A 27,962-nucleotide genomic window follows, 5' to 3' on the forward strand; every position below is an offset into this window, starting at 1 on the left:
TAATGATGTGCTTGCTCCACCAATTTATAATCATGAATAGTTATTGCACGACACCAAGTATTAATGGTTTCCCACATTTCCATTCATCTTTCATACTAGAAGGAATCCCAATTGCATCCATGCTCGATAAATACTCTGTACAAAACTCTAAGGCTTCCTCTGCGATATAGCACTCAGCAATGCACCCTTCTGGATGATTATGATTTCGAACATAACCCTTGAGGACTTTCATGTACCTTTCAAATGGGTACATCCATCTCATATACACTGGTCCACATAATCTAACCTCTCTTACCAATGCACTGTTAAATGAAGCATGATGTCAAAGATGGAAGGTGGAAAATACTTCTCTAGCAAGCACAAAGTCACCACTATGTCCTGTTGTATATCATTCAATCTTGACACATCCACCACCTTTGCACAAAGTGCATTAAAGAAAAAACACAATCTTGTAATGGCATATCTGACATGCTTAGGCAACACGGATCTTATTGCTACTGGTAGTAGTTGTTGCATAAGTGCATGATAATCATGGGACTTAAGACCATTAAGCTTTAGCTCTTCTATGGACACAAGGTTTCTAAAGTTTGAACAATAACCTTCTGGAACCTTCAAATCAACTAAAGTCTGCAATACTATTTTCTTCTCCTTTCTACTAAGAGTATAGCATGCAGGAGGAAGATAAGTTCGCTTCAACCCAAACCTTAGTGCTAAGTCAGGCCTTAAGCCTATTTCGAGAAGATCAAGTCAAGACTTTACTCCATCCTTTGTTTTACCTGGAATGTTAAGCAAAGTTCCACTGATGCTCTCGCAAACATTCTTCTCTATATGCATGGCATCCAAGTTGTGTCGGATATAAAAATATCTCTAATATTCAAGTTCAAAAAATATGGACTTCTTTTTCTAGCAACTTGTCGGATTAGCAAAGGATTCACATTGTTTAGCCTTTTTTTCCCCCATGAGTTATGAATCATATCAACCTTTGTAAATATTTCATCTCCAATAAGTTCTTTTGGAGGTAACCTAAACTCTTGTTCACCATTAAATGCCTTCTTTTGCTTTCTAAATGGATGGTTGCATGGAAGAAATCTTCTATGCCCGGTGTATGAGTTCTTATTCCCATGTTTTAGCTAATGTGAATTTGTTTCTTCACCACATATTGGACAAGCATAATATCCCTTAACGGTGCAACCAGACAAGTTTCCATATGCAGGGAAATCATTAATCGTCCATAACAAAATAGCCTTTAATGTGAAGAACTCTTGTTGATGTGCATCATAGGCTTTCACCCCTACCTCCCACAATGTTTTCAAATCATCGACTAATGGTGCCAAATAAACATCGATATCCTTACCAGGTTGTCGTGGTCCTGATATTAGTAAAAATAACATCATAAATTTCCTCTTCATGCATAACCAAGGGGGAAGGTTGTAAGTTATTGTGAGAACAGGCCAACAACTATGCCTATTGGTCATGGAGCTATGAGGATTGATACCATCTGCTGAAATGGCAAGTCTAAGGTTCCTACAATCCGAAGCAAATTCAGGCCACATTTGGTTCACTAGTTGCCATGTTGGGGAATCCACTGGGTGTCGAAGTTTACCATTATTTTCTCTTCCTTGTGCATGCCATTTTAGGTCTTTCGCTATTTTGGGAGATTGAAACATCCTCTTAAACATAGGGATGGGTGGGAAATACCACAACACTTTTGCAGGAATCCTCTTAGTGTTTCTTGCCCCTGCCTTGTTTACCTTCCACCTTGACGTTCCACAAGTAGGACATGAAGATGCTTCATTTAACTCATTCCTGTATAGTATGCAATCATTTGGGCATGCATGTATCTTTTGTATTCCATCCCTAATGCATTCAATGTTTTCTTTGCCTCATACATGGATAAGGGCATCTCATTGTTGACCGGGAGCATATCCCCTAATATTTGGAGTAAATCTGAAAAGCTTTTATCTTACCACCCATACCGTGCCTTCACATTGTACAATTTAACTAGTGCAGAAAGTTTTGTGAACTTTATACAACTAGGATACAAAGGTTTTCAGCATCTTCAAGCAATTTTTTAAATGACATTGGGTCTGTCATAAACTCATCTTCTATAGCATGAACCATTTCTACTGTACTAGCAACGTCACCACAATCCATTGTGTCATAACGTTGTGCCATTTCAGTTGGTTGGCTACTAGTAGGACCTGCTTCTCCATGCCAATACCATGTACAATAACTCTGGTCAATTCCATTGAAAAACATATGTTCCCGAATCTTGTTAGGTGTATGATGTATTAAGTTTCCACATCGCATACAAGGACAACGAATTCCACGTTGATTGGGACAATGTTCTAATGTAAAATTAATGAAGTATTCAACTCCTTCCTCGTACTCCCTTGACATTCTATCTTTAGACATCCAACTTCGATCCATTCTATGATTCAAATACACAATGAATTAATCATGAGGAATTTTAACATTAGAATCAACTTGTTAAGAGTAAGGGTTCTTGCTCCATGCATTAGACCTTTTTTTTTTTTTTGTCTACAAAAGCAATTGTTTTAACACTTTTGAAATGTTAATGTTGTATCATATATCAAAAGGATTCATCATGTAATATATCCATGTTGTCTACAAGTATATGAAAGTGGGGTAGTTAATTATAAAAATTGTCTTATTCAATTCATGTCATTGTAGTTAATGCCACAAATTATCAATTTAAAATTTCTATTACTTCATGATATTTCATCTTATTAAATACATTTAATTTCATTAGGTATTGAACCAAAGTAATAAATGTGGTTCTCTTATAGAATTATGATCCTATCTAGTTTATGTGCTACCATGCAAATGAGAAATAAATATATCTTACATTTGTTTAAGTCTTTATTCACTCTCGAATCGTCAAAGATAATTTATTATGCATATTTCTGTAAAATTAAAATAAAATTATATATCAAAATATTAAACCAAGAAACATAATTAACTCTCATGATTCTATCTTGTTAAACTAATATCAACTTATACTACATGTCTTATGCATTCTAACATCTCCAACTTCCTAGTTTAGGTGGTGGTTCCTATCCCATATAGGAATACATAATCCCTACATGTCAACAACTATTATGTTTCATTTCATTTTAGAAAAATTTCGGCAGCATTTCCCTATAGTTCTCCAAGTACACGAAATGGAGAAGGCATATTATTCAGCCTTGTCCAAATATGCACCCAGAGAACAAAAGGAACGACTGTCGAAATTTCTAAAAAATGAACCAAGCATAAGAGCGTAACTTCAAAGATATTATGTTTTCCTTATATTGTCCAATTGGACAATTCAAGCATCATTTGTAGAAAAAAATAGTCTCATTCACATGCTAGACAAATTTAGAAGTTGTCAACTTCAAAGTTGTTCATCAATGAACCATTTTCATTCTTTGACAACTTAAATGTCCTTAGCATGTAATAAGAGAATTTTTTGTCATACAAGGATGCTAGAATGGGAACTCTAATGTTTCATGCATGAACTTATTGAGAAGTTATGTTCATTTTCCTTTTAAAAAAAATGAAGTATTGAGAAGTTAGAGTTTCATTGCAAAGTATAGAAAGAGAGAAACCGGAGAGAGTAAAGAATCACCTTAACAAGACTTGTCCCTTGAAATTGTCCTCTAGTGATTGAGAGATTAAAAAGTTAACCCATGATTAAGAGGACCTGCATTTTTGGTACAAAGAGATAAACTTTTAAACAACAAATAGAACATCAAAGGGAAAACAATAGCTAGAATAGGCAAAAGCTTTTTTTAGATGCAGACAAACTTGTTAACTACGTACAAATAGAACATCAAATGGAAAACAGTAGCTGGAATAGGTAAAAGCTTCTCTTAGATCTTTGAGTAGAGAATGAAGAAGGAGATGGAAAAAAAAAAAAAAAAAATCCTTATGTCCCTAGATTGAATATCTTTAAAGCAAACAAATAGTGTGGAAATGAGTCATCAATGGAGGAAAGTGCAATAGATGAAGAGTTAGAAATATGCATACTAAAATTTTAATACTTTGAAACTGGCACCTGAACTAGTCTTTGATATTTGAGAAGGAACATCACCAATTTCCATTGAAACTCTTAGTTCTTTTTCCCCTTGTTTGTTGGTTTTTTTCTCATCTAGGTTTCATGTTTCTTATTGTACTTTTAGGTTAAAAAATAAGATCATCATTAAATACCAATGCAGTTTGAGAAAGGTTTGCTTTATTTCTATAATGGGTTGGAAATTTTGGACCATTATTACATAGCAATAAAATATTTTATAATGAATTTTGTAATAAATACATTAAAATTATAAAATATACATTTTAATTTATTTATGATATTCATTTATAATCTTTTTCTTTCAATAATTTTAGAAGTTTCATATTTCATGTTTATCTTTTTTATAGATACACATTTTTATTAATAAATAATTTTACCATAAAATTTGTCATATTTTTTTAATACAAAGTTTTTTCATTGCTTTCATAATAATTCTAAATAAAATACTATTTTAATTCATTTATAAGAATTATATTGAATCTATTTAAATATTTTATATGAATTTATATTAAAATGAAATCTCTTTTAAATTAAAGTGACTTAGTTTTGGATTTTACTTTCTGTCATTATTAGGATGTAAGATACAAAAATTAACTTTATTTATTCTATCAATTTAGATTCAAGCTTAAGTCATATTTATAAAGAGTCAAAGCTGGAATGGAAACACCACCTTTGAAATCACATGTTTTTAATTATTAGACATTGGTTATTAATTGATGCAATTGTATGTAATAACAATAACATAATTAATTGAATATATAGTCCTAACCAAGGATTGAAATGTCCAACAATTTCGGAGAGCAATATCGCTTATCGATCGGCTCCAACACAAATTCGTCACCGATTATCGGTCCAAGGAAATTTTGATAATTTTTTTAAAATTTCTCCGATATTTCGGTATTTATCAGTATTTTTACCGATATTTCGGGAAATTTATCGATATTTCCTACCAGTCCAACCCACGCATAGGAAACAAAAGCTATCCGTTTTTTTGTTAAAAAAAAAAACATAAGATGCTATTTGGTAAGCTTATCATGATTTGTAGGCCAAGGTTGTGTTTTTCAGCCTAGGTCAAAAATCGTGGATTTAGGGTTCAGGAAATTTAAATCCAATGGCACAAAAGCAAAGAGACCCCTGGAACAGATCCAGAAAACACAGGGAGCAAAAAAAAAAAAAACAATATTTTTTGTTTTCCTTGGGGGTTTTGCATGGATTTTCTCGAAAATCAAAGAAGGATGAATCTTCCCTGAAATCGAATGGGGGATGGATTTTCTTGGGAATCAAACAAGGATTGCAAAAATAATAATAATAATAATAATAATAACCTGATTAGATTAGTACCTGCGAGGAATGAGAGTGGCAGAGGAAAACAAGGGCCTTTTTAGGGATTCTCTCGTCTGGAAGGCAACTTCAGAAATGGCTTCTTGATGCCTGAGTCAGAGAAGTGGGTGGACTTTTGATTTTTAGATTTAGAAAAGATACCTGGAAGGCAACTTCAGAAATGGTTTCTTGATGCCCGAGCCAGTGAAGTGGGTGGCCTTTTGATTTTTGGATTTAGTAGAGATAAAAAAAACAAGTCGGTCCAAGGGAGTAGAAAAGCCCTCCCACCTAAGCTTCCACGGTCTCCATGATGGGGATGCTGTTTGGCTTTGGGCTACACCCGATTTAGTCCCATCCACCACATTTTATCTAACTTTTCAGCTCCTGAAAGGCCTTCTCCCGCCTTTCACGCCCTTTACTCTCATATTTGTTGATTTTCCATTGAATTATAATTTTTTTTTCCTTTGCTTTCTTTCCTTTTTTTTTCTATGATCAATAATTTGGATTAAAATTGGAGGGAGGGAAGTTATATTTAAATAATAATTAATAAATGATTATTCCGATTATTTATTCTACCTTAATTAGAGTTTTTTGAAGGTAAATTTATAATATTAAAAATATTAAAAACATTTTCTAAAATCATTATTAAACGTAAAATTAATATTATTAATTTTGCATTTTAAAATCTTGACTCCTTTATATAACAAAATATAAGGCTTTGTTTGGATAAAAATTTGATTTTTCCTAAATTAGAGGTTAAAATTTAAGTCAAAATTATAATTTAAAATGGGTAATATAAGTAGAATAAAAATTTATTAAATCTAAAATAACTTATTACGCAAGAGAAAACAAAACACTTCTAAAAGAAGTTAATATTAAAATTATGAGAACAATTTTCCTCATTCTATATAAATAATTATTAAGAATAACAATTCTCCACTTCCCATTAGTCATGCAGCCGATAAGCACTTGATAGCACTCAATAGTTAGGATGATGATGACGTGACTCCACTACCTCCAAGGCTCCTAACCTTCTCTAACATTGACTTTACACTTGCTGGCTGGGAGGATAACATGTCCAATTTATTTTTCAATGAACTCTTTGTCATGCTTCTTGCAGTTTTGGAATTGAGTAAATATATATTCATTTAGTATCTCACTACCAAGACCACCATTTGGAATAATAGGATATTTTAAAAAAAACTACATTTTCTAATATAAAATATATATAAATTTAAATTACATAACACAGCAAAAAAGGACTAATAAAGTTTTAATATAATTTTTTTTTAATTTCATATTCTTCCATTTTCTCTCCCCTAATTTTCTTAACACGACATTTCATTTGAAAAATTCAAGATGAAAATGAAATTTTAAAGCTCATTGTATTAATCTATTTTTTTTAAATGGGTAATGAGAAAAATCAATGTACTTTGAAGAACTGAAATAATATATAATGGTATTACAACTTAACCATTAAACACCCAAAATTAAAATTTAAATAAGGAGGTGCATTCATCCATCTCTTATAATTATTATAATAAATGTAAAGACAAACACATATTATGCTTAGGGAATCGTAAAACAAAAAGAAAGATTAAAAAGAGAGAAAATAAGAAAAAATAAAAATAAACTAATCTCAAAACAGACATCTTGTACTTTGAGAGAGAACCTTTTGTTTTACGAGATAAGACAAGTTAGTCAATCATAACAATATTTTCCAATAGTACTACCATTCAAACTATAGTTTCATTTTTAAAAACTAAAAATTATTTTTAGAAATTAACATCATTATCATACAATTGTTTTCTCATTAACAATATAGGAAACTTCTTAAGAGAAAATTTTTGCCCATATTTAAAAAAAAAAAAATACACGAAAAGATTAAATAAATCAAAAATCATAAAATACAAATAAAGGAAAACACAATACTGTAAAATTATATTTAGCTCCATCTAGTTTTCATTTGATAGTTAGTTAAACACGATTTATATTTGTTTTCCAATAAATTCTTATTTATAATTTAATATGCCATCCTAATACAGTAATATATAAGAAACATAATGAATTTCTACATCTTATTTAATTTATATATTAGCATGTTAAGTATAATCCTAATGAAAACATTTTTTACCAAGTGATTATGTATATGGTAACGTGTTTTTTTTCTTAGAATATTATAAATCCTCTATTTTGTTCTCTTGACACATTCCATATAGGATTGTTTTCCTATATTCTTTGACCCTTTAGTGTGCAATTGTAGTCATTTTTTGAGTTGTTTTGAGCTCTTATTGATGGTTCACTAAGACTATATCGATCACTAGTTTTAGATTTTTAATGAGATATTTTGGAGAGACTAAGTGGATCCCAATTTTGTCTGTAGTTACCCTTAATTCTTAGTTTAGGACTTTGTTTTTTTTTATTATTATTATTGATTTACAACATATTTAAGTTTGTTTAGAATTCTAAAACCTTAATTCTTACAAATAAATTCATGTTTTAAAATAATATAATAATTGATTTCATTTTCTTTAAAAATATGAATTGCAATAAGAGTTTTGATAATGAATTGGAATGAGTTTTTTTTTTTGTTTTTTTTAAATAATTTAATAAGATTCAAGTTTTTTTAATTTGTTAACTTTATCTTATAAATTATAGAAATTGAGCTATTAATCAATATATTGAATGATTCAATTGAAAAATAATATGTTAAAGTTATTAAATATATATTCTAAGATTTATTTTATGATAAAATAATTTTCCTTTTTAACATTACAAGAATCCTAAATCAAAATAAAGATTTGAGTTTATTAATATATCAAATCAATTCTCCTTTTAATACTTTATGAACCAAAAACAAAATTAAAATTTGAGTTTATTATGATTATCTAATTCATGTCTTAAAATATAAAATAAAATGTGTTATTTTTTTTATAATAAACATGTCAAGATAATTATTATTTTTAGATATCATGAATCATAAGTAAAGTCCATATATGATATTAAAATTCACACATCAAAATATAAAATAAATTAATTTTCTAAATAAAAAAAAAATATGTAACTTGTATGCTTTTATGAAGTATTTATATTTAGCCTTCATATAATTTAAAACAAGGCAAACACACCTTAATCTAACCCATGCATCAACCGTCCAACAATAGTCTCCATAGGTAGTTAGCCTAGCTTCCCATTTCTCTCACCCATCAATCATGTTTTCTTGCTATTTCAGATGGCTAAAAACGTATCTTAACCCATGAGCCATACCACCCTCTCTTTAAAGCTTATTTTTAGTTGCTCAAGACAAGTATGTCAGGCCATGCCATACCCTGCAACAGCCTATCCTTTAGGCAATCAAAAAAACCTATCCCTACCACCTTCACATCAACCGTCTTTCTTCTATCACAGCCCATGCTTTAGGCCGCCCAAAATCCATATGTCACAATGAATAGCCATCCATGCTTGCCATCCACTAATCCTCCCTCCTTATCCCTCCACACATGGACATTTTGATCAGCACCACCATTGTGATTTTGTCTCTTCTTTCCTCAAACTGAACACCATAGCAGTTTCCCAACCTCACTGTGATTCCGTCTCTTCTTTCCTTCAAACTGAACACCATAGCACTTTCAATATGCAGCAAATGATCAGTGAAGAGGTGGCTGGGATGGCTCGACCTGAACGTTTTTTGGCTTATCATGTCGAACTCAGTTGTCAACTCCATCGGAAGTCACCACGGGTAAGTCGACATGCAACTCAGTTTATGCTTATGGGTGTTTTTTGGTGGGTTTTTTTGGAAAAAGGAAAAAAAAAATTATATCATTGTTTTAAATACCCGATGGAGTCATGCAGTCAGGTCTTGTGTTTGTCATGGGGGGGATGACGACATGGACAATGATAGAAATGGCAGCAGCGGCTCCCAGCGTCGAGAATGCCTAGAGAGGAACGACGACGGCGGTCAAGAAGGAGAAAGAATAACGCTGGTGTCGGGGTGTGTGTTGTTTCTTTAAAAAAAAACACCCGTTGAGGACCGACCATACCTGTGCGTTAGCGACGTTGCTCAAGAATTTATTAGGTATGCTAATTGATATTGTTCCTGGTGCAATGATGAATTCGGCTTAAATCTATATTCACTAATTTTGATGCAATTTAAACATCCAAATAAATTTCAGTTCATAAAGTGTCAAGCTTCAAATATTAGGGTGACAGTGACACGTAAAGAAAGGAGAAAATATAGTAGAAAGAAGGGTGTCAGATATGGACGAGGATGAGGACATGTACAATGAAGCTACTATTGCGGAAAGGATAATGAGGATGGTGAGAATAGTGAGAACAAGCACTTTGTGGATACTCATATGAATAATTAAATGATGATTTTATTTATGAGGCCAATGTTGAACTCAGTCTTGTGGACATGTTAGCCTTCTGCAGACCTGGCTACTTCGACCTAAAATTCATCATCTGTGGTCAACATGTCTTGTTTCCTTTTGTTTAAAATCTAAAAAAATAATTACGATTTAGAAATAATTTTTTCTTAGGTTATTTGGATAAATGTATGACTCAAAACAACCTTCTCATCATTGTAAAGACTTGTGAGGCCACATTCTCTGAGGAATTGAGCGGGGGTTACTGGCCCATTCAACTCTCTCTCTAACTTTCTATCTTTGTCGCACAAAATTCTTGACTTCTAATGGAATTTTTCTATTTTTTACTCCATGGCTATGGGAAGAGCTCTAGCTGCAACCCAAGTTCAATTATTTTCTGGATTGGGCTTTGCTTAGTCCACCTCAAAGCTGATCTTTAAGTGGGGTTGGGGCTTTTGCAACTCGGGCCCATTTGTTTGGTGGATTGGGCACGGGAATGGTCAGTCATATCAGTTCTGATGAAACCAGGACACACATGAAGCTTCCCAAAACATGCAGACACGTTCACCATTCTTCCTGAATATGGAAAAAAAACCCTCCGAAATAAGGGGAGAAACCACCCAGAAAGTTTCTTCCATTAATGAGAAATGGGAATACCATTGTTTCTCTCCTGATTGTTTCAAAAGATAATATTCCATTGTTGGAAGTCAAATAAATGGTAGCGAAACCAGGACAAAAACAATGGACGTAGAAACAGGAATACAATTTAGCAATGATCCTTGTGTTTATTGACAGCTTGCCTTGGAGAATAATATGCAGATGTATAAGTTGGCCATGTTTTGGCGTGTTATGATGTACGTGTGAGGATGCGACGCCTTGAAGTGTAAGTGGACAATTTGTATTTCATAAGAAACAGGTCATTGTAAATGAGATCAATGCGCCGCTCTTGACCAGATGTGGAAGCCTTGAATGAGTGTTCAGATTAAGCTTCCAATCCCATGTCCTACCTCGTGGAATTTCTTTATTAAATAAGAACTGTTTACATATAATGAGATGAATAATACATGAACATTCCAAAGTAAGAAATGAGACTGGTTTCCTAGTTCTTACTTTTAAAAGGATTATCAATTTCACACAGACAGCTAAAGTTCATAATTATTACACCAAATACAACAGAAATTTCAGGGACACGTGACTATATTCTGCCAATTTTACCCTTATTTTATTTCAGCTAAATTTCACCTACATTAGTTAAGACTTCTTACAACTACATTTGACATGCTAAACTCTACATGCGCTAGTTTGCAAATATAATATTCCTCTAGTTTTTCTTGAATTAGATGGTTTATTAGGGTTTGGAGCTTAATATGGAGCTTGAGGGGGATTGAGATGAGTCCATGAATGTTAAATCTGTAGCCAATAACCCTCTATTTTGTGGGTTTGTGTGGACCCGCATTTTTCACGTGCGTCCCCACTCGATCGGCGAGACTCGCTTTTTATTATTTGTGAAAAATTATTTAGTTTTAGAAAAGTCGGAGTCGCCACTTATTTTATTTTTATTTTAAAGGGAAAATAAAACAAGAAAGAAAAACCCTAAAATGTGACTCCATAATTTTTGGAAAAGGCATGTCTTTGAAAAACCCGAGTCTAGGTCCGGGGATCAGGTTACTTATTAGGAAGGTACCTCTAGGAGGTAGCACCCCTCTAAGCCCTAAAGAGGTCTCTACTGACTAAGCTGGGGGAAATATAGCAATTAACCGATTAATCATGGATACCTAAGTAGGCTAGGTGATTTCGAAAAATAGCATGCTTAGCAGGAAAACCAATCACAATCATGAAGAAGATTTAGGGTACGTACCTGGGCTGCTTCTTAAGCGCTATCACAAGACATTAAAGTTAGTATAAAAGTATAGCATACAACATGTATTTAATCATAGCGAATCTAGCATACATCTAAGCACCTAAGGATTATCAAACATATGCATATTTCACAGTGACATGATTGTTTACAAAATTTAGAAAGTCGGTGATAAGGGACGTACCTGGATAACATAGATAACTTACAATGCGCTTCCATAAGATATGAAGGGTTAGATAATAAATAATAAAATATAGAAATCCTAGCATGCTCGTTATCTAATTAGCATAGTAAAAATATTCAAAGTATATGAAAACACTAATTATCACACTCATCTTGTATACAATTCTTAAAAAAGATAGACATAATTTCAACAAGTGACAAAAGTGGCAACAAAAAATAATTTTTGAAAAGACTTTCTTATCTAGGGGTTTCACCAATTCCCCAATTGATATACACGAATTTAGCTTAGAATTATCCCATTTATTTGGGACCACAAGCTTTGATTCGTGTTTTATTCAAAACTGTAATTTTATTTGGAAGATGCGAACCGATCAAAACATGGTTGCACATTATTTTTAAAAAATGAGATTTTGATTTCTAAGAACTCTAAATGAATTTTTGAAATGGATTGTTAAGGGGACCTTTTGACTCTAAGAAACTCTAAATGAATTTTTGAAATGGATTTTTAAGGAAAATGAGATTTTGAGAATAGTGTTATATTTTAAAAATAAAAGAAATTAATTGGAAAGCAATAAAGTGTATGAATCAAAATACCAGGCAAAACAAAGGAGAACAAAATCACAAAGTAGAATTTTTGACAATCAAGAAAATTGAAGGTAAGAATGGAGGCCAATCTTCACTATCTTCCGATAGCCTCTAAAAATTGATTTTGACGAAGGATGACCAAAGTGATAAACCAAAACCTTAGATCTTACAAGCACTGAAACTTTAACAACATTTAATCTTAAGATAAACTTAATCAAGCATTAAATATTATGTGACCTTTAAAACAGTACAAACGAGACGTATCAACTATAATCGACTAACTAAACAAATGAATAATGAAATAATAATAATAATAATAATAATAATAATAAAGACACATAAAATAAATAAAATTAATCAAAACTAAAATGAACTATTCTTAAACACAAAATGACAACATGGAGATAGATTAAACTAATAGCCTACAATTTGAAAGCATAAAATTAATAGAAAAATGGAATTAAAAAAAAATCTTAACTTAAACTAATCAATATGAAACCAATCGAATTAATTAAAACTCTAAAAAATATCAACTAAAACAGGATCAATCAAGAGTAAAATAATTTTTTTATTTATTTTAAAACATGAATATATCAACGCGGAATGAAATAAATTAACCGACTTAAATTCTAAAACTAATAAACTAGAAAGATGAATCATGAATTAAATTTAACAACCTTTGGATATGAAAAGAGTGGCATGGAATCAATTGAACTAATAAACTGAATTTTAGTAACATCTAAACTAAAAGATAAAATAAAACTAAAACTTATGAAATTATGAATATCCTAATTGAGAACAAAAATAATGCTAATCAAAACTCCAAATTTTTAACTATCATCACAAATTATCTAAACTCTAAAAAATCCTAACTTTTCCATTATTAACAAAAATTGCCCAAATCAATACTAAAAAAAACTAATTTGTCAAACTAAGAAAATGAATTGTAACCACATTAGACAAAAATCATAATTTTCAAGATGGAATAATAAATCAATAATAATTAATTTATAGTTGGATAAATATATATATGATCAATTATTTTAATGAACTAAGATTTTGTAAGAGTGCTTAAATCTAAGGTAAAATTAAAAACTAACAAAAATGATTTTTAAAACTAAATCTCTAACCTATAGAATCAATTTATAAAAACGATTTTTTTAAACTAAATCCCTAACCTATAAAATCAATTTTGTTTATAAATAGATAGATTTATATATATGATCAATTATTTCAATGAACTAAATTTTTATAAGAGTGCTTAAACCTAAAGTAAAGTTAAAAACTAACAAAAATGATTTTTAAAACTAAATCTCTATCCTATAGAATCAATTTTATTTATGATTAAATAAATTACAAAGCATTAAATTGGTAACAAATAAATAAATAAACAATCAATAATTAGATGAATTAAAACCATATCAAATGAAGATTAAAATATATATATATTTTTCATGTGAAGCTATCTAAAATCATATTTTATGAACTTAATATAATACATTAAAACTAACCTTTAACGTGATGAATAAAGAAAAACTAAATAAACAAATGTGAGATTGTATTGCCATGTTAAAGCAAACACGTATTGGAACTAATAAACAAATCAACCCACTCACCTAATATAATAATCCAAATTGACAATGGTACACCAAATATAATAACTAAAGCAATTAAACCAAAAAGTAGTATTCTTGCTGCCATATTAAAGGAAACGTACTGGACCATAAAACATTCAACCCAATATAATAATCTAAATAGGAATCAGACCAGACTTTTATATATATATATTTTTTTAAAGCAAACACAACATAAAAGACCAAACTTACCCAGCGGCTAAGTGCGTGGTCTGTTCTTCCCAAAGTGGCAGCCGTGTAAGTGGATCTCCTTCAGGTGGAGGTGCGTGTTGAAGGTGCTTCCGGAGATGTGCGGCTGGTATGGCATAGGGTGCAGCCGTGACACTTGCAGTGTAAGATCACGCTCCGCAACCTGATATGAGCCGTTTCAATGAAGAGCAGATGCACGGACTGATGATGGATGCAGCCCGTGGAGATGAAGATTTGATGCGTAGACTACTCTCAGCGGGAAACCCGTATTCAACCTGCTGATGGTTCTCTTCTTCCAGATGCGAATTTCCCCTGGACTCCCCTGTAGATGGCAGGCCTGTGTATGTGTTCCTACCCCCGTGTGGCTACAACTTCTTCCCCCTCCGCGTAGATCTCTATGCTCCCAAAAAAAGTCTATGCCTCTGTCCTCCAGAATATCTCTCCTTCCCTCTCTCTGTTTCGGCCCAAAACAAATATCTCCCCTCCTGTGGATCTCTCTACCTCCAGAAAATAATCTCTCTCCTTGTTTATATGGCGGCACCTTCCTTCTATATGGCAGCCCCTCTATGGGAAATTTTTATTTTCTCTTTTAATGCGCGTGGATGGCCTCTTCAGTGTGGAAAGTATGACTGCTGATATGGAATGCACCACCATCCGTGTAAGAGGTTTCTGATTTTGTCCTCCCAAAGGATCTCTCATTCAGCCACGATATTTCCTTATACGCTGCATCTTTCCGGATTTGAAAATTATTTAATATGAGGTGGAAGATTCTTACTTTCTCAATTCTATAGTGCTGAAAGATGACTAGTTTATTGGCTGCCCCCTTCTCTTCGATGTGATAGCTGCTCATTTTTAAAGAAAGAAAAGGAAAGAAGCTACAGGCCGTGTTGTGGAGCCCTCCATTCTCCGGAACTGATCATGCGTGTTGTACGCTTTTCTGAAACCTCCTTTAGTATGCCGGTGGAGACCTCTTATGTTGGCGGCTGTGGGGATCCCACTCTCCAAAGTGGACGGCTCCCCCTCCAAAATCTGTGCGCTAGAATCATTTCCTCATTGCTTGGAGAATCGTCTTTACCTTGCTCATAATCTTCCCGAAGAAATCCCATGCAATTTTTCTCCTCATGCAAAACAGAATAAGATAAAATTTAAAAAGGTAAAAGAGAAGAAACTGATAAAAATTATGAGCTTGATAATAAAACGAAATACAATTTTAAAAGCCCTAGAAAGAGAAAAGAAAGAAAAACTAGGTTATATCATTCCACCATCCAATCGAAGGTTATTTTGTACATTTTGGAGTCTAAACAATTCGAGCAATTTCTTATTAAAAATGAAGATGAATAAACAAAATAAATATAATTATCGAATGCATGCAATAATAAATAATAATACTAATAAAAGTTATATATATACATATATAAAAATTAAGCCCGATGAAGTGTTTAAGTGGACCTATTCTGAAAGGTGTCTAAGTGACCTAAGTGAGCCTAAGTGGGCCAAATGTATCTAAATAGGCTTAGGGTGCCTAATTGAGTCAAGGGTGCCTAAGTGAAGTCTAGTCTAAATCAAGACTACCAAGGATCACAATAAAGGGTCGGATAATCCCTTAACCAAAGTCTCCGAGGTGACTCGGAAAAGGGTAAGTTGTACGAGTAGTAATGGGCCGCCAAGGAACTACTGTGGAACACCGAAAACGAATTTAAAGACATATGCTAAAGGGACAAAATTGAGGGTCTACAGTTTGGCATTTTTTGCTGTAGTATTCTGCTAAACTCACGCTCATATGTTTGCATGATCCCATGAGAAGGTTGACAAACATATTTTTTGGTTGTCATTTCTGGGACTTACAGTTGAATGGTCCCGTTGGAGCATTTATGAGATTTTGTAATTTACTCAAATAATTTGGGGCAACTTTAAATTGCCCACAAAGGCATTTATTTAGGCATATAATTTTTATTATCCCACCAAATGTCCCTCTACTAGTAGAAATTCTGAAATGGTATTATGTAACCGGGGTGCAAGTTGCAGAGGCTATTTAAGTATTAGGCACAAATAACACAAAATTGTTAAATCTAAATATCATTATAAATGATTTGTCCATGTGTGACAAAGACCACTGACTGCATACATTTTACATGCGTACATTATTATGGTTGCAACAATAAACAAAATAAAAGGAAGTCATGTTACATCATTTAATAAATGTCATAAAAAATGCAAAAAAACAAAAACAAAAATTAAAACCCTATAAAGGATATATATTTGCATGGAGAATAAATATCTAATTCAATAAATTTTCATAAAAATTATTTTTACTTTTCACAAAATTTTTAATGGTGCCTATTGTCTTAGGATTTTCTTTCAAGTTGCTTGTAGATGGGAATGGGCCTAGATAGAATTAAAAGAAAAATAAAAGAATTAAAATAAAAAAAATGAGAAGTGAGATTTTCAATATTTACTAATATAACCTTGATAGATTTATTAATAAAATTAGATTGACTTATAAATTATTTGTCAAGATAGTTTTTACCAACCTTAACATAAAAATATTTTAACTCTATATATTGACTTATAATTTTTCTATCAAGATTGTATTACTATAAATTAAAGAAAATTTTAGCAAATTCCACATATGTCATTATTGCCTTTATTTAGATACCTTTACATATGAATATATTAATTTTATATTGACTTATAAATTCTTTATCAAGGTTGCATCGTCATAAGTCATGGAATAATCACTGGAATTCATATATGTCATTATTTCTTTAAACTAAGTTTTATATGTCATAGTTGCCCATTTAAATAAAAGATATTGACATATACTACTTTAAGTAAAGATAATATATGTTAACAATGACCCTTTTTCTTGTAGTGGCTTTTGTTTCTGTCCAATTCATTGCCCTTTAACCTTTCCTTCTTCTTAGATAAAGAGTTTGAAGAGTGGAGGTTATTGTAACAAGAAATGATGATTATTTGATTGCTTGTTTGTTATATTGGGCCGCTCTTTGAATGAGCAAACTTTACAGGTTATGTTGTTTGTTTTTTATGAATTATCTCTAGTGAAGTAGTTTTCTAGAGATGTTGACCTTGCTGAAGCTAGTTTAGTTGTTTTATTGCAAGGTGAGGGGTTTCGTTGAATTTGTGTTTAAATTTTTACTCAATTCTTTTTTGTTGGGGTTGGTTTGGATTAATCAATGACTTATTTAAAAGCAAAGGAAGACTTTAAGATTAATTGAACAGTGGGCCTTCTAATTCATATTTAGTTTTATCATTCTTAGCAAACAAAGTGTGATTTTGGATATCATTTTGGCCAATAATGTTTTATGATACCAATTTGATGTGCTTCAAAATGTTTGATTTTGTAGATTTCTTTTCTTTATTACAATGTTGGTGAGGGAACAATTGATTTGTTGAACTGAATATTTATATATCTGTGAATATAACTAGTTACCTTATTGTTCCTGTCAATCTCATTATTTCTATAAGCGCTATAACTGATGAGTCGTTGCCACATGTTGAGAGACTAAAATTGTCATATTTGCAAGTGATTTTGTATCGTTATTCCATTCGATCCATGGAAACAGCAAGAGGAAGAAAGGTGTTGTCTGTCTCAAGCTCTTGAAAATTCAAAGATGTTGTGTCCTAATGTGTTTGTCTCAAGTGATTCCTAATCACTACCCTTGAAGCCTCAAAAGCTATCTCTACAGTTTGGCATTCAGCTGTTGACTGGCCTGATATGAAAGCAATTCGAAAAGAGATGTGCCATGAGCCTAGTGTCTATGCTTAGAAACACGTCGAAAGGAAAACGAAAATACTTAACCCCCGGAAATTTCTTAAGTTCCCACAGTTGTTGTTGACTAGAAATGATGGTTGATTCTTGAATTGATCTTGCTCTCTTCAATTCAAGCATGTCATCTACAATATGTTTCAAGTTTGTAATCAAACATTTCTCCTGCTTTTGAAGGGTTCAATTTTTCTAATCTTACAATCAATCTTCTAAGAGTTTAAATACTTTGTTTAAAATTTTGTTTTCCTAATTCTCATATGTATCAGCATGTACAAAGGGGGGAAAAATCTATGTTGCTACCCTTCCATCTATTTTTTACATGTTAAAACCATTGATTGTTAATTTATTACTTTCCATTTAATTAGTTAAAGACTTTCACATTCTGTTTGGAGTTTTGATTTATGTAATTTTCATATGTAGTAGAACACCAACCATTTGCACAAATAGTGCATCTTACTGAATCATACGATAATGTGGTCACCCTTTATTTCAGGTTTCTTAACATTTTGAATTAAACTGCTATGGAGTAAAGCAATAATGCAACCAAGATCATCTTTACTTTGATTGGAAGGCAATTTGTTGGATAATTTTTCTCTTTCCTGAAAGTACTAAATCTTAATAGTTTGAGACATGAAACGAAACATGTTTGTTGCAATGATTTTCTTATCTCATGTTTGCTTTCTATACATTTGGAATCTTTGATGAACTAAATATTTTGTTTTCAAGATAATGCAAAAAGAGGTGATCGTGAAGATAGGCTCAATATTGCCTATGCCTCCTATAATATATCTTGATAGGCTATTGAGAGCTGGTGCAATAGGAAAGACTTAGCTCACTTGCTGAGGGAAAGACTTAGCTCACTTGCTGAGGGAAAGACTCTCTTCTCTGTTCTCAAATGACAACATCTCCCTCAGCACTTCAATGTTCTCGAAATTAACATGGATGGCTGGTTCATAAAGGATTTATGTTCTTTAATTCAAGCATGCCATGTACAATATATTTCAGGTTTGCAAATCAATGTTTCTTACTGTTTTTAATAACTGCAATTTTTATCATTTTTTTGCCAGTCCATTTGGAAAAATGCTTAGATCATTGAGTACGCAAATTTTGCTTCATCCAATCCACGTACAATTAGACAAGTTCTTAATTGGTAATTAAGGACCAAGCCACTCATGTTAGTGTAAGTTTTTCATCCTGAGAGTTTTGGAAAAGGTTAGGGTTGATTTAGTGACTATTTTCTTGCAAATTTGAAACTTGAGATTATTCATTGGCCTAAAGCCCAAAGGAAACCAGTCTTGAATTTGCCTAAAATTTGACATGGCCCAGAAATTTGTACTCTGAGATGACTCATGCAGAAAGGAAATTTGCTTTCTTTTCAATTCAGGTAATCCTTCTCCCACTATTGATGACAGCATCATCATTGATTTTCTACACTCCTTGTCTTCTCTATGCTCCATGTATGTATGTATTAGCATAGAGTAAACAGTAGGCTATTCCTAAGCTTTAACACTATTTTCTAACTATCACTCGAACAAAGGCACAACATAGATAATAATACCCTGGAGAGGTGATCCTCATTTACTGCTTAAGTTACATTTTTGTAATTATGTAGTTAATTAATTTTCACAATGTTAATACATTATTTGAAGTTGTTTACCAAAATGGGGACATATAAAAGAAAGGAATTCTGGTGTAAATTCAATGATTGGTTTTGCGTTATGAATAGAATAAATAATTTACAAACTTTAGCTTTAGAAACTTAAAAAAGATTTAATGAGTTGCATTGTCTTATATAAAGGAGTGTGGATGACTTTGGTTACTTTAGCTTTGGTTACTTAGATTGATAAGGATAATCTATCTTCCGGGAATTATATTGGTTTTGTTTGATTGCAAGTTAAGGGCTTCGTTGGTGATGATGCATAGTTACTCTTGATTGGCACATCATTTGTGTGTTACATAATCACATTGGCAGTGTCTACCGGTAGAGATAATTACTCTACCGGTAGCACCTTACCGGTCAACCGGTACATCCTCAGTTTTGTAAGTTGCAATCTGATGTAGTGAGAAGCAATATGTGTTTGTGCTGAAGGCTAAATAAGATTTATATACATATTTCCTCACTCCTATGAGCCATGCCTAATTAAGCATGAATGAAGCTCATGTTTTCATGCTCTACATTTGTTTTCCTTCTTACATATTTGTCATGTCATGAGTTTTCTCTTAAAAACCTAGAATATATCTAGAAATCCTAAACTTAGTGTCTCATCCAATTAGAAATCCTATCAATATAAAGACTTATCTTCTTATAAGAAAACCTTAAGACAATTTCACCTTCTATAAAATAACTCTAAAACTATAATCCTTAACAAATAGAAACTGAAACAAACTAGGAATTTGAGGGACAGTCTAACAATATTGATTTTTCCATTAGATATGCAACATGTAATTTGTTTTACTTAGATTTCTTGTATCATCAAATGCTTTTCTCTTTATTCATAAAAACTTTTCTACGGACTATATGAAATAAAAACCATAATCTTTAGAATTTTTTATGGTTAATGTGAACATTTTGAACCATTGAACCCTGCTTTATAAAATTGGGACACCTCCTTTTAATTGAAAAGCCATGTAAAATTTACGGCATTGAACCTATTTCTGATGATGTTTCCTTGTAAATATGAGGCTCCTAACATTCAAAGAAGTCTACATTGCTTGTAATCTTAAACATAATATGAACCTATAATAGTCCTTACTAGTTGCCTTGGTATTTCTTTGCTCTTCCATGTTACATGTAAAGATTGTAGATGTCAAGGAGTCCACATCAAACCTCTAAAGTATTTATATTAAACTACTTTTAAGTTAAGTACTAAACCACTTTTAAGTTAAATATCATTGATAAGTAGTGTTAGTATATTCAATAAATATAAATTACCGAATTTTTTTATTCTTTAATATTTACCAAACTAGACAAGTACTCATCACCAGCTTTGATGTATGCATTGTATCTTGCAGACCTATCATGTTATTAATGTCCCTCATGTGTCAAACTATTTGGTGCTAAGCCTAAACCAGAAGGATCTCACTCTTTTAAATTTGATTGGCATAGTTAAGTTGGAAGAAAATGTCCGAAAGAGTTCTTGTGACTATTAGAATTATATAATGAATGTTAGAATTATTTTCTATTAATTTTAAGAGTTCTTGTGATTGTTTTTCCCTAGTTTCTTTAATAGCAACTATTCTTAATGTGGAATTCTATCTCATTATTCCTGTTATTCAAACCTTAAGGAAACAATTTTTTTGATTGGTAGGATGGATTTCATCCTGTCATCACATCTTATTGAGAGGCATGACTTCTTTTATTTATGAGATGGTAGAATCTAAATTTTGAGAATTCATTAGGTATTTTGCTTCAGAAGACTACATAAGAGGAAAGATAATTACAAGTAAACTAAAAGAGGAAAGATGCTAAGAAGATTAAAATTCAATCCACATCTATTCTTTAAAATAATGAACATGAAGAAGAATGATGAGTTTGATGATGTTATCAACAAAAGCAATCAAGATATATTAGAAAAAAATGTTGTGTTTTGCATCATTAAAATGTGGTAACTAAACCCAAAGAACAATTGAATCTTCAAAATCCTTGCAATTAGAAGCCATAGAATGAAGAAATCAATTGAGATTCACCTCTATGCTTTGTTATTGAAGAAATCAAGGATGTAAATTGGCCTGAATCTCATGTTTGCTTAGAATCACACCAAACTCTAAAAATGGCAGATGCTGAAATGAATTGTTGAACCTCCAATTGGGGCAAATTTAACAGTGAGAAGCCTGAGGAAGATGGTTGTGATGATGAGTATCCCTTGAGGTGACAAGTGCTGATGGCACTACCTCACTTCACCATCCATAAACTAACATCAGCAGTTGCTGACTTTCTTGGTCCTCCCAAAAAAAAGAAACCTGTTCTAGTTTTGCATGGCTCTACTATGAAGTTGCCGATGTCATTAAATCCAGAAAAAGCAGAGAAGGAAAAGTGGTGCTGACTTCCTTGCTGACTGTGAGTGCCTATTCCCACATTTATTAAAACTAACAAAAAAAATCAATTTCATATTGATGATGTGATTAGTCCTCACTTTTCGTGTTGTGCATTACTAATGTATAAATGGATCATTGAATTACTATAAATTCATTAACTTCTGAAGCCCAATTTGGGATATGCTAGTAGCCAAGTAAATGCCTGTAGGTTCTATGAATTCATTAACTAGAAATTTCTTTGGTATTTTTCAATTTGGTCATGCCAAACAAATGATTGTGAATCAGTGGAGTCAACAATTCTCTATACTCCATAAGTTATAGTTACAATTTCTTTGGAATTTGTCAATATAGCCATGCCAAACAAATGATTGTAAGTCAGTGGGGTCAACCATTCTCTGTATTCATAAGCTATCTTTGTACTCATTATGCTTTGTTCTGTAAGCTATCTTTATACTCATTGTACTTTGTTATTTTGTTTTACGTGTAACAATGCATCTTGAAGATCACTAACCTGGTCCTGCTATTGAAACAGGTGTGTTCTCCTTGGGGTGAGCTATGGTGCAAATATTACAGACTATGTGGCTCGAAGGTCTGTAGAGGCAGGCAAGCTTTTAGACCCTATTAAGGTGGTGGCCCAAATTCTGATGTACTCTTTTTTCATTGGAAGTGCCCCCACAAAATCAGAGATTAAACTGGCTAACTCTTACTTCTATGACAAAGCTATGTGCTTGCTTGCATGGAAACTCTTCCTACCTGAGGAAGAAGTGAACCTAAACCACCCAACTGCCAACCCTCTGATTCCTAGGAAGGGACCACCCTTGAAGTGCATGCCTCCAACACTGACAATTGTGGCAGAGCATGACTGGATGCGAGACCGAGCCATTGCTTATTCAGAGGAGCTCCAGAAAGTTAATGTGGATGCGGTCCTTCTTGATTACAAGGATGTTGTGCATGAGTTTGCTACCCTTGATGTGCTCCTCAAGACACCACAGGCCCAAGCCTGTGCTGAGGACATTGCCATATGGGTCAAGAAGTATATTTCACTCAGAGGCCATGAGTTTTCTTATTGACTATGCTGACAAAAAGGGGAATAAGAGAATTCGTAGAAGGAAAGGAATATGGTTAAACACCTATAGGAGCAGTTAGCTGATGTAAGCAGAGCTTTGCATAGTATCCCTTTCAGTGGGCTGAATTTTAAAATGAGAGAGTAGTTTACTTGTTTATATCAAAAGCTTGTAGAGTATAGCATCAGGCTGTTCAATTTATCTGGTTTTCTCTTGTCATTACTGTAAAGATAAACAATTTCTTTTTACGAGGGTGCAATTATTATGATCTGTGCAAACGTTCATTTATTCTTTTATTCATGTTCTTTATGTCCATGTTGAAATGTGTTATTTAACTAAAAATTGCATCAAATGCATTTCATTCCCCTTCTTTCTGATATATCTCCAAGGAGTATACTTTTACAAACAGTTTGTAATCCCTCTATACCCTGATTCTCCATGGCAGAATATACATAATGTTATCTTGATGTCAATAACCCTATATTGGCTGCTCTATGCACTATTTGATGCACTGTGCACCTATATCAACAGCTTCTGAATACCATGGAAAGCCACACTTACTACATGGCAAGGACAAAATTGCCTTCCCTTGGAACCCAACAAGTCATACAAGAAACAGTGTCGTTTCATGTCCTGGTGTGCCCAGGTGAAAGGAAACAAAAACAAAGCAAAACAAGAGATGTTTACCGTAATTCAAAAAATGACATTCATGTACAGTTAAAAGTAGTGTCCTAAGCTGAAGGGAACATGGGGAATGTTATTAAATTCTGAAATCTTAAGGATTCCACGAAGATGGCAAGGCATATCTGTGATTGCTCTATGCCCAACATTGCTCTATGCTTTGTTTCTAGCACGAGAACTTTCAACCCATTTCTTTTTGCCTCCTTTGCTTAGTGTGTGTGTGTATTTCAGAGGTACTCTAGTTATGATTTGCCCTATTTTAACTATCTCTCTTTGATGCTTCTAAAGGAGTGTTCATATATGTATTTGAGAGGTTTTGCATTTGTGAGTTGTCATCTCTAACTTTATCATTTATGATTCTAAATGAATATGGTAACCTTAGCAGCACATGAACATTGAATTAGAAGAGGTACTTCATTTTATTATTTTCCCAAATTTCTAATTGAACAATATCTTAGGCATTTTATTTTCTCAAGCATCACTCTTTATGTAAGCTGGTTTCAATCAAAGTTACAATGTTTTCCAAAATATTTGTGGGCAAGTTGTGTGACATTAAGTTTAATTAGTCTTTATAATCGTCTAAGGATTTTTACCCTTTTTATAGGCCTCCAAAAGGGAAAGTAGACTTGTGATTAGTTCCTTAGGGATTAGGTAGTTTAGTCATATTAGGTGAATAATACTACCTTTTTATTTGGGAAGACCTCAAGGTTGGATGGTTGGAGGGTAGTACTTTGGGATAGTCTGTTTGTGTCCACTTCATTGCCCTTTGACCTTCGCTTCTTATTAGATAAAGAGTTTGAAGAGTGGATGTTATTTTTAAGGAGAAGGGTAACAAGAAATGATGATTATTTGAGTGCTTGTTTCTTGTCTTGGTCCTCTATTTGAAGGACCAAACTTCAAAGGTTAAGTTGTTTGTTTTTTTATGAATTATCTATAATGAAGTAGTTTTCTATAGATGTTGAGCTTGCCGAAGCTAGTTTAGTATGAAGAGTCATATTAGGGTGTGAGGCATAATCAAAAGTTAACGTGGAGACCTTGGTTGTTAAGGGCTTGGTTCATGATGATGCAACTCTTTTGAGATCTATACATGATGAAGTTGGGTTTTTTAAGGATCACAAGATCCGTTTGGTGTTTGATGTGAGTTTGTCTGTGGGTAAGCCTATGTCTTGATCTATGTTGGGAATAGTAACAAAGAGAAGTCATTTGTCTTGATCTCATCGCCATATCACATACCTAAATGAAAACAAAATGAAATATATTAACCGGTCGACCAGTTATCTTCTACCAGCTGCATACTTATCTCAACCGGTAGCCACTACCCCTTTTGGTTGCTGCATTGTCAAAGGGGCAGTGGCTACCGGTTGAGATAAGTAGGCAATCGGTAGAAGGCAACCGGTAGAAGATAATCGATCGACCGATTAATATTTCCTTGTATAAGTTGTAATTTGTTTGGATTCCTCCATAGATTCGTGTATTGATAGGCTATTTGGTATTTTGCTACATGTAATTGCTCTTTCTTTGAAGGGACATCATTGTGGTAAACGAACATCCATATAAACCAACCTTTAGTTGCGTGCAAGCGGTTATATATTTTATGAGAAGGTGTGTTAATAATAAAGGTCGAATTGAAGGCCTTAAGGTTGAATTTTTGTCCTCCTAACACGGAAGTTCAAAAACAGTAGCACACAAGGTAGGGATAATCCAATGGGAAAAATGTTAAAGACGATAGTCAATGCAATGACACTCGACTAACATGGTGGTCAACTCTATCAGGTAATATATGCATAGGGAATAAAATTTGTTTGGGGTAAGTGATATGAATTTTATAATTGAAAATGTATGTACAAGGATGAGTATAGCTGAATGTTTACTCATCCATATTTAAAATTCATTTACACAAACTAAATATTATAAGCATTAGAAACCTCTTAATCCAACTTCAAGTCTTCAAATTGTGATCTTGTAATGCTCGAACAATCATCTATTGAGTAATCATGACATCCTCGTACATTGTGATGAATAAGAAGTCAAGGTCTATACAATTTGGGTTTCAATCCTCATAGGTTATCCATACAAACTAAATAAATGAGTCACAATGATTATAAGTATTTAAAACCTCTTAATCCAACTTCAAGTCTTCAAATTTTGATCTTGTAATGCACGAACATTTATCTATTTAGTAATTATGACATCCTTGTACATTATGATGAATAAGTAGTCAAGCTCCGTAGAATTTCGATTTCATTTCTCTTAAGTTTAAAACACACTTGGACATATCAAATGAGCCACGCGTCCTCCATTGATTGGGTGCAAAATAATTATTTAAAAATTCATTTATATAATTCTTGGTATATATGGAATATCATGTCCCTTTCATGGCATTCCATGATATTTACTCTATTTAGGAGCCTAACATGACAAGATTGGAAATTTCACTTACTTTGAATCAAATGAGAGCGGAATGAAATTAATAAATGATAAAAGGAAGAGGAAATATTTGATAAAATATTAAATTAATAGTAATTAATTATATTTAGATTAAATTTAAGTGAGGTGAATAAAATTAATCTTAGAAAATAATGATGTTGAAATTTCCAGGGTTGGATTGAGTTTGGGTTCTTTGTATTAGACTTGAGCAAATTGGGTCTATATGATTCAACATGTACTTATATTTTTTGTAAAATACATTTTTTTTTTTTTGCATATTTATACTAAATTTAAAAATAGTTTGGGATGATAATTAAAATCGCAAAAAAAATGTATGTATCTTTGTAAAAAGGAAAAAAAAATTATAATTTGATATTATTATTGTAACATCTACAAAATTAAATAAAATAAATTTATTAAATAAAATAATTTAAACTATAAATATTATAAAAATATTAAATTGGATTTGGATTAGGTTTGGGTTGTTCGAATTTTTATTTGTATTTCACCTTAATTAAGTTTGGAAATAAAAAAATTGTACCCAAAGATTAAAAATAATTGTCGAACCTTATCCAAATTAAGGTTTGCTTAAGTCAGGACAACTTGCCTAGATTGCACCTCCTAATTCCGATTATCCAAAAAATACTTGATGACCTATTGAAGAAAAAGAATCAAATCTCAATAACCCCTTAAATGAGGATTCAACATAAGTTCAACATTTTTTAAACAAGTCAATTTTGGAACGACGTTGTGGGATTGAAAGAAACTAACAAAAACCAACAAAGGTATAAAAACTGATGCATATGGTGGTAGCATAAGGTTATATAATTCATTAGTTACTTCCAATGCTCATCACATCTTAAAGAAGCATAGGTTATATGTATTCTTAGAAAACTGTCACTGACATCACCATTCAATATTTTTTGCCTCACTTTTGGTCAAATTGCTTGACCACCATGATACAATTTAAATGTTATCTATTTTGGATTTAATATAGATAATATCTATATAAAATAGACCGTTATAAATAATTTCAAAGCAACTACATGGTGTTTACCTAGAAGATGATTGATTCATTCCAATAGGGTATGTTAAATCGATGCAAGAGAATATGTACACAAAAATATTTTAATGGAAACATTCATATTGCATATTATAGTTGTGCTAATTCTTATGAGAAGATGAGATCGTACAAGATGAGTATTAAATTGCTTGAGACACAATGGTTCAGACCAATCGATGCTTCATCATACATGTTTGTAGTCACACTAATATATTTGAAAGGTGCTTTGTAATATTTTTTTTTTTATGATTTTTTATTTGTAATGATAAAATATATTGCCCTATAAAGTTCAAAAAACCCGCTTAATCTTTGGTCTCGTCGTCACCCCTATGTGTCATTATTTTTTCCCATCGCCCTATATTCGCTAGGCTAAGTAATGCGCATGGGTGAAAGTAATAGTGTCTTATACATTATGAGGTGGGGTGATATCATCTCATGAATGATGAATAAGGTTATGCTAGGACATATGAAAAGCCAATGCATTGGTGGTAAGAAAAATGTATTTTTTTTTCTTTAATTTTGTTTCCTCTTATATTCAAAACTCGCAGCTTCATTCCCTACCAATAATTGGCCAATCTATGTCATTATTGGGTAATACAATTTGAGTGTATGAATGACCGGATCAATAACATAAATGACATGTAAAAGATATTCGCGTACCAGTCGACCACCATAAGAAGCAGTTGAAATTTTT

At 32.3% G+C, this 27,962-nt stretch overlaps 1 protein-coding gene across 1 annotated transcript; it reads left to right on the top strand.

Annotated features, from left to right (window-relative positions):
* Positions 1–9,655: 9,655 nt before the first annotated feature.
* LOC117925922 (probable carboxylesterase 11) lies at positions 9,656–23,153 on the top strand. The gene is made up of 3 exons (XM_034845033.1): positions 9,656–9,715; positions 10,558–10,616; positions 22,566–23,153. Exons 1-3 carry the CDS (start codon positions 9,656–9,658, stop codon positions 23,101–23,103), a joined length of 657 nt encoding a protein of 218 aa, XP_034700924.1. The 3' UTR covers positions 23,104–23,153.
* The last annotated feature ends 4,809 nt before the right edge of the window (positions 23,154–27,962 follow it).

This window comes from Vitis riparia, chromosome 12, assembly GCF_004353265.1.
Source record: "Vitis riparia cultivar Riparia Gloire de Montpellier isolate 1030 chromosome 12, EGFV_Vit.rip_1.0, whole genome shotgun sequence".
In the NCBI taxonomy this organism is placed as follows: Eukaryota; Viridiplantae; Streptophyta; class Magnoliopsida; order Vitales; family Vitaceae; genus Vitis; species Vitis riparia.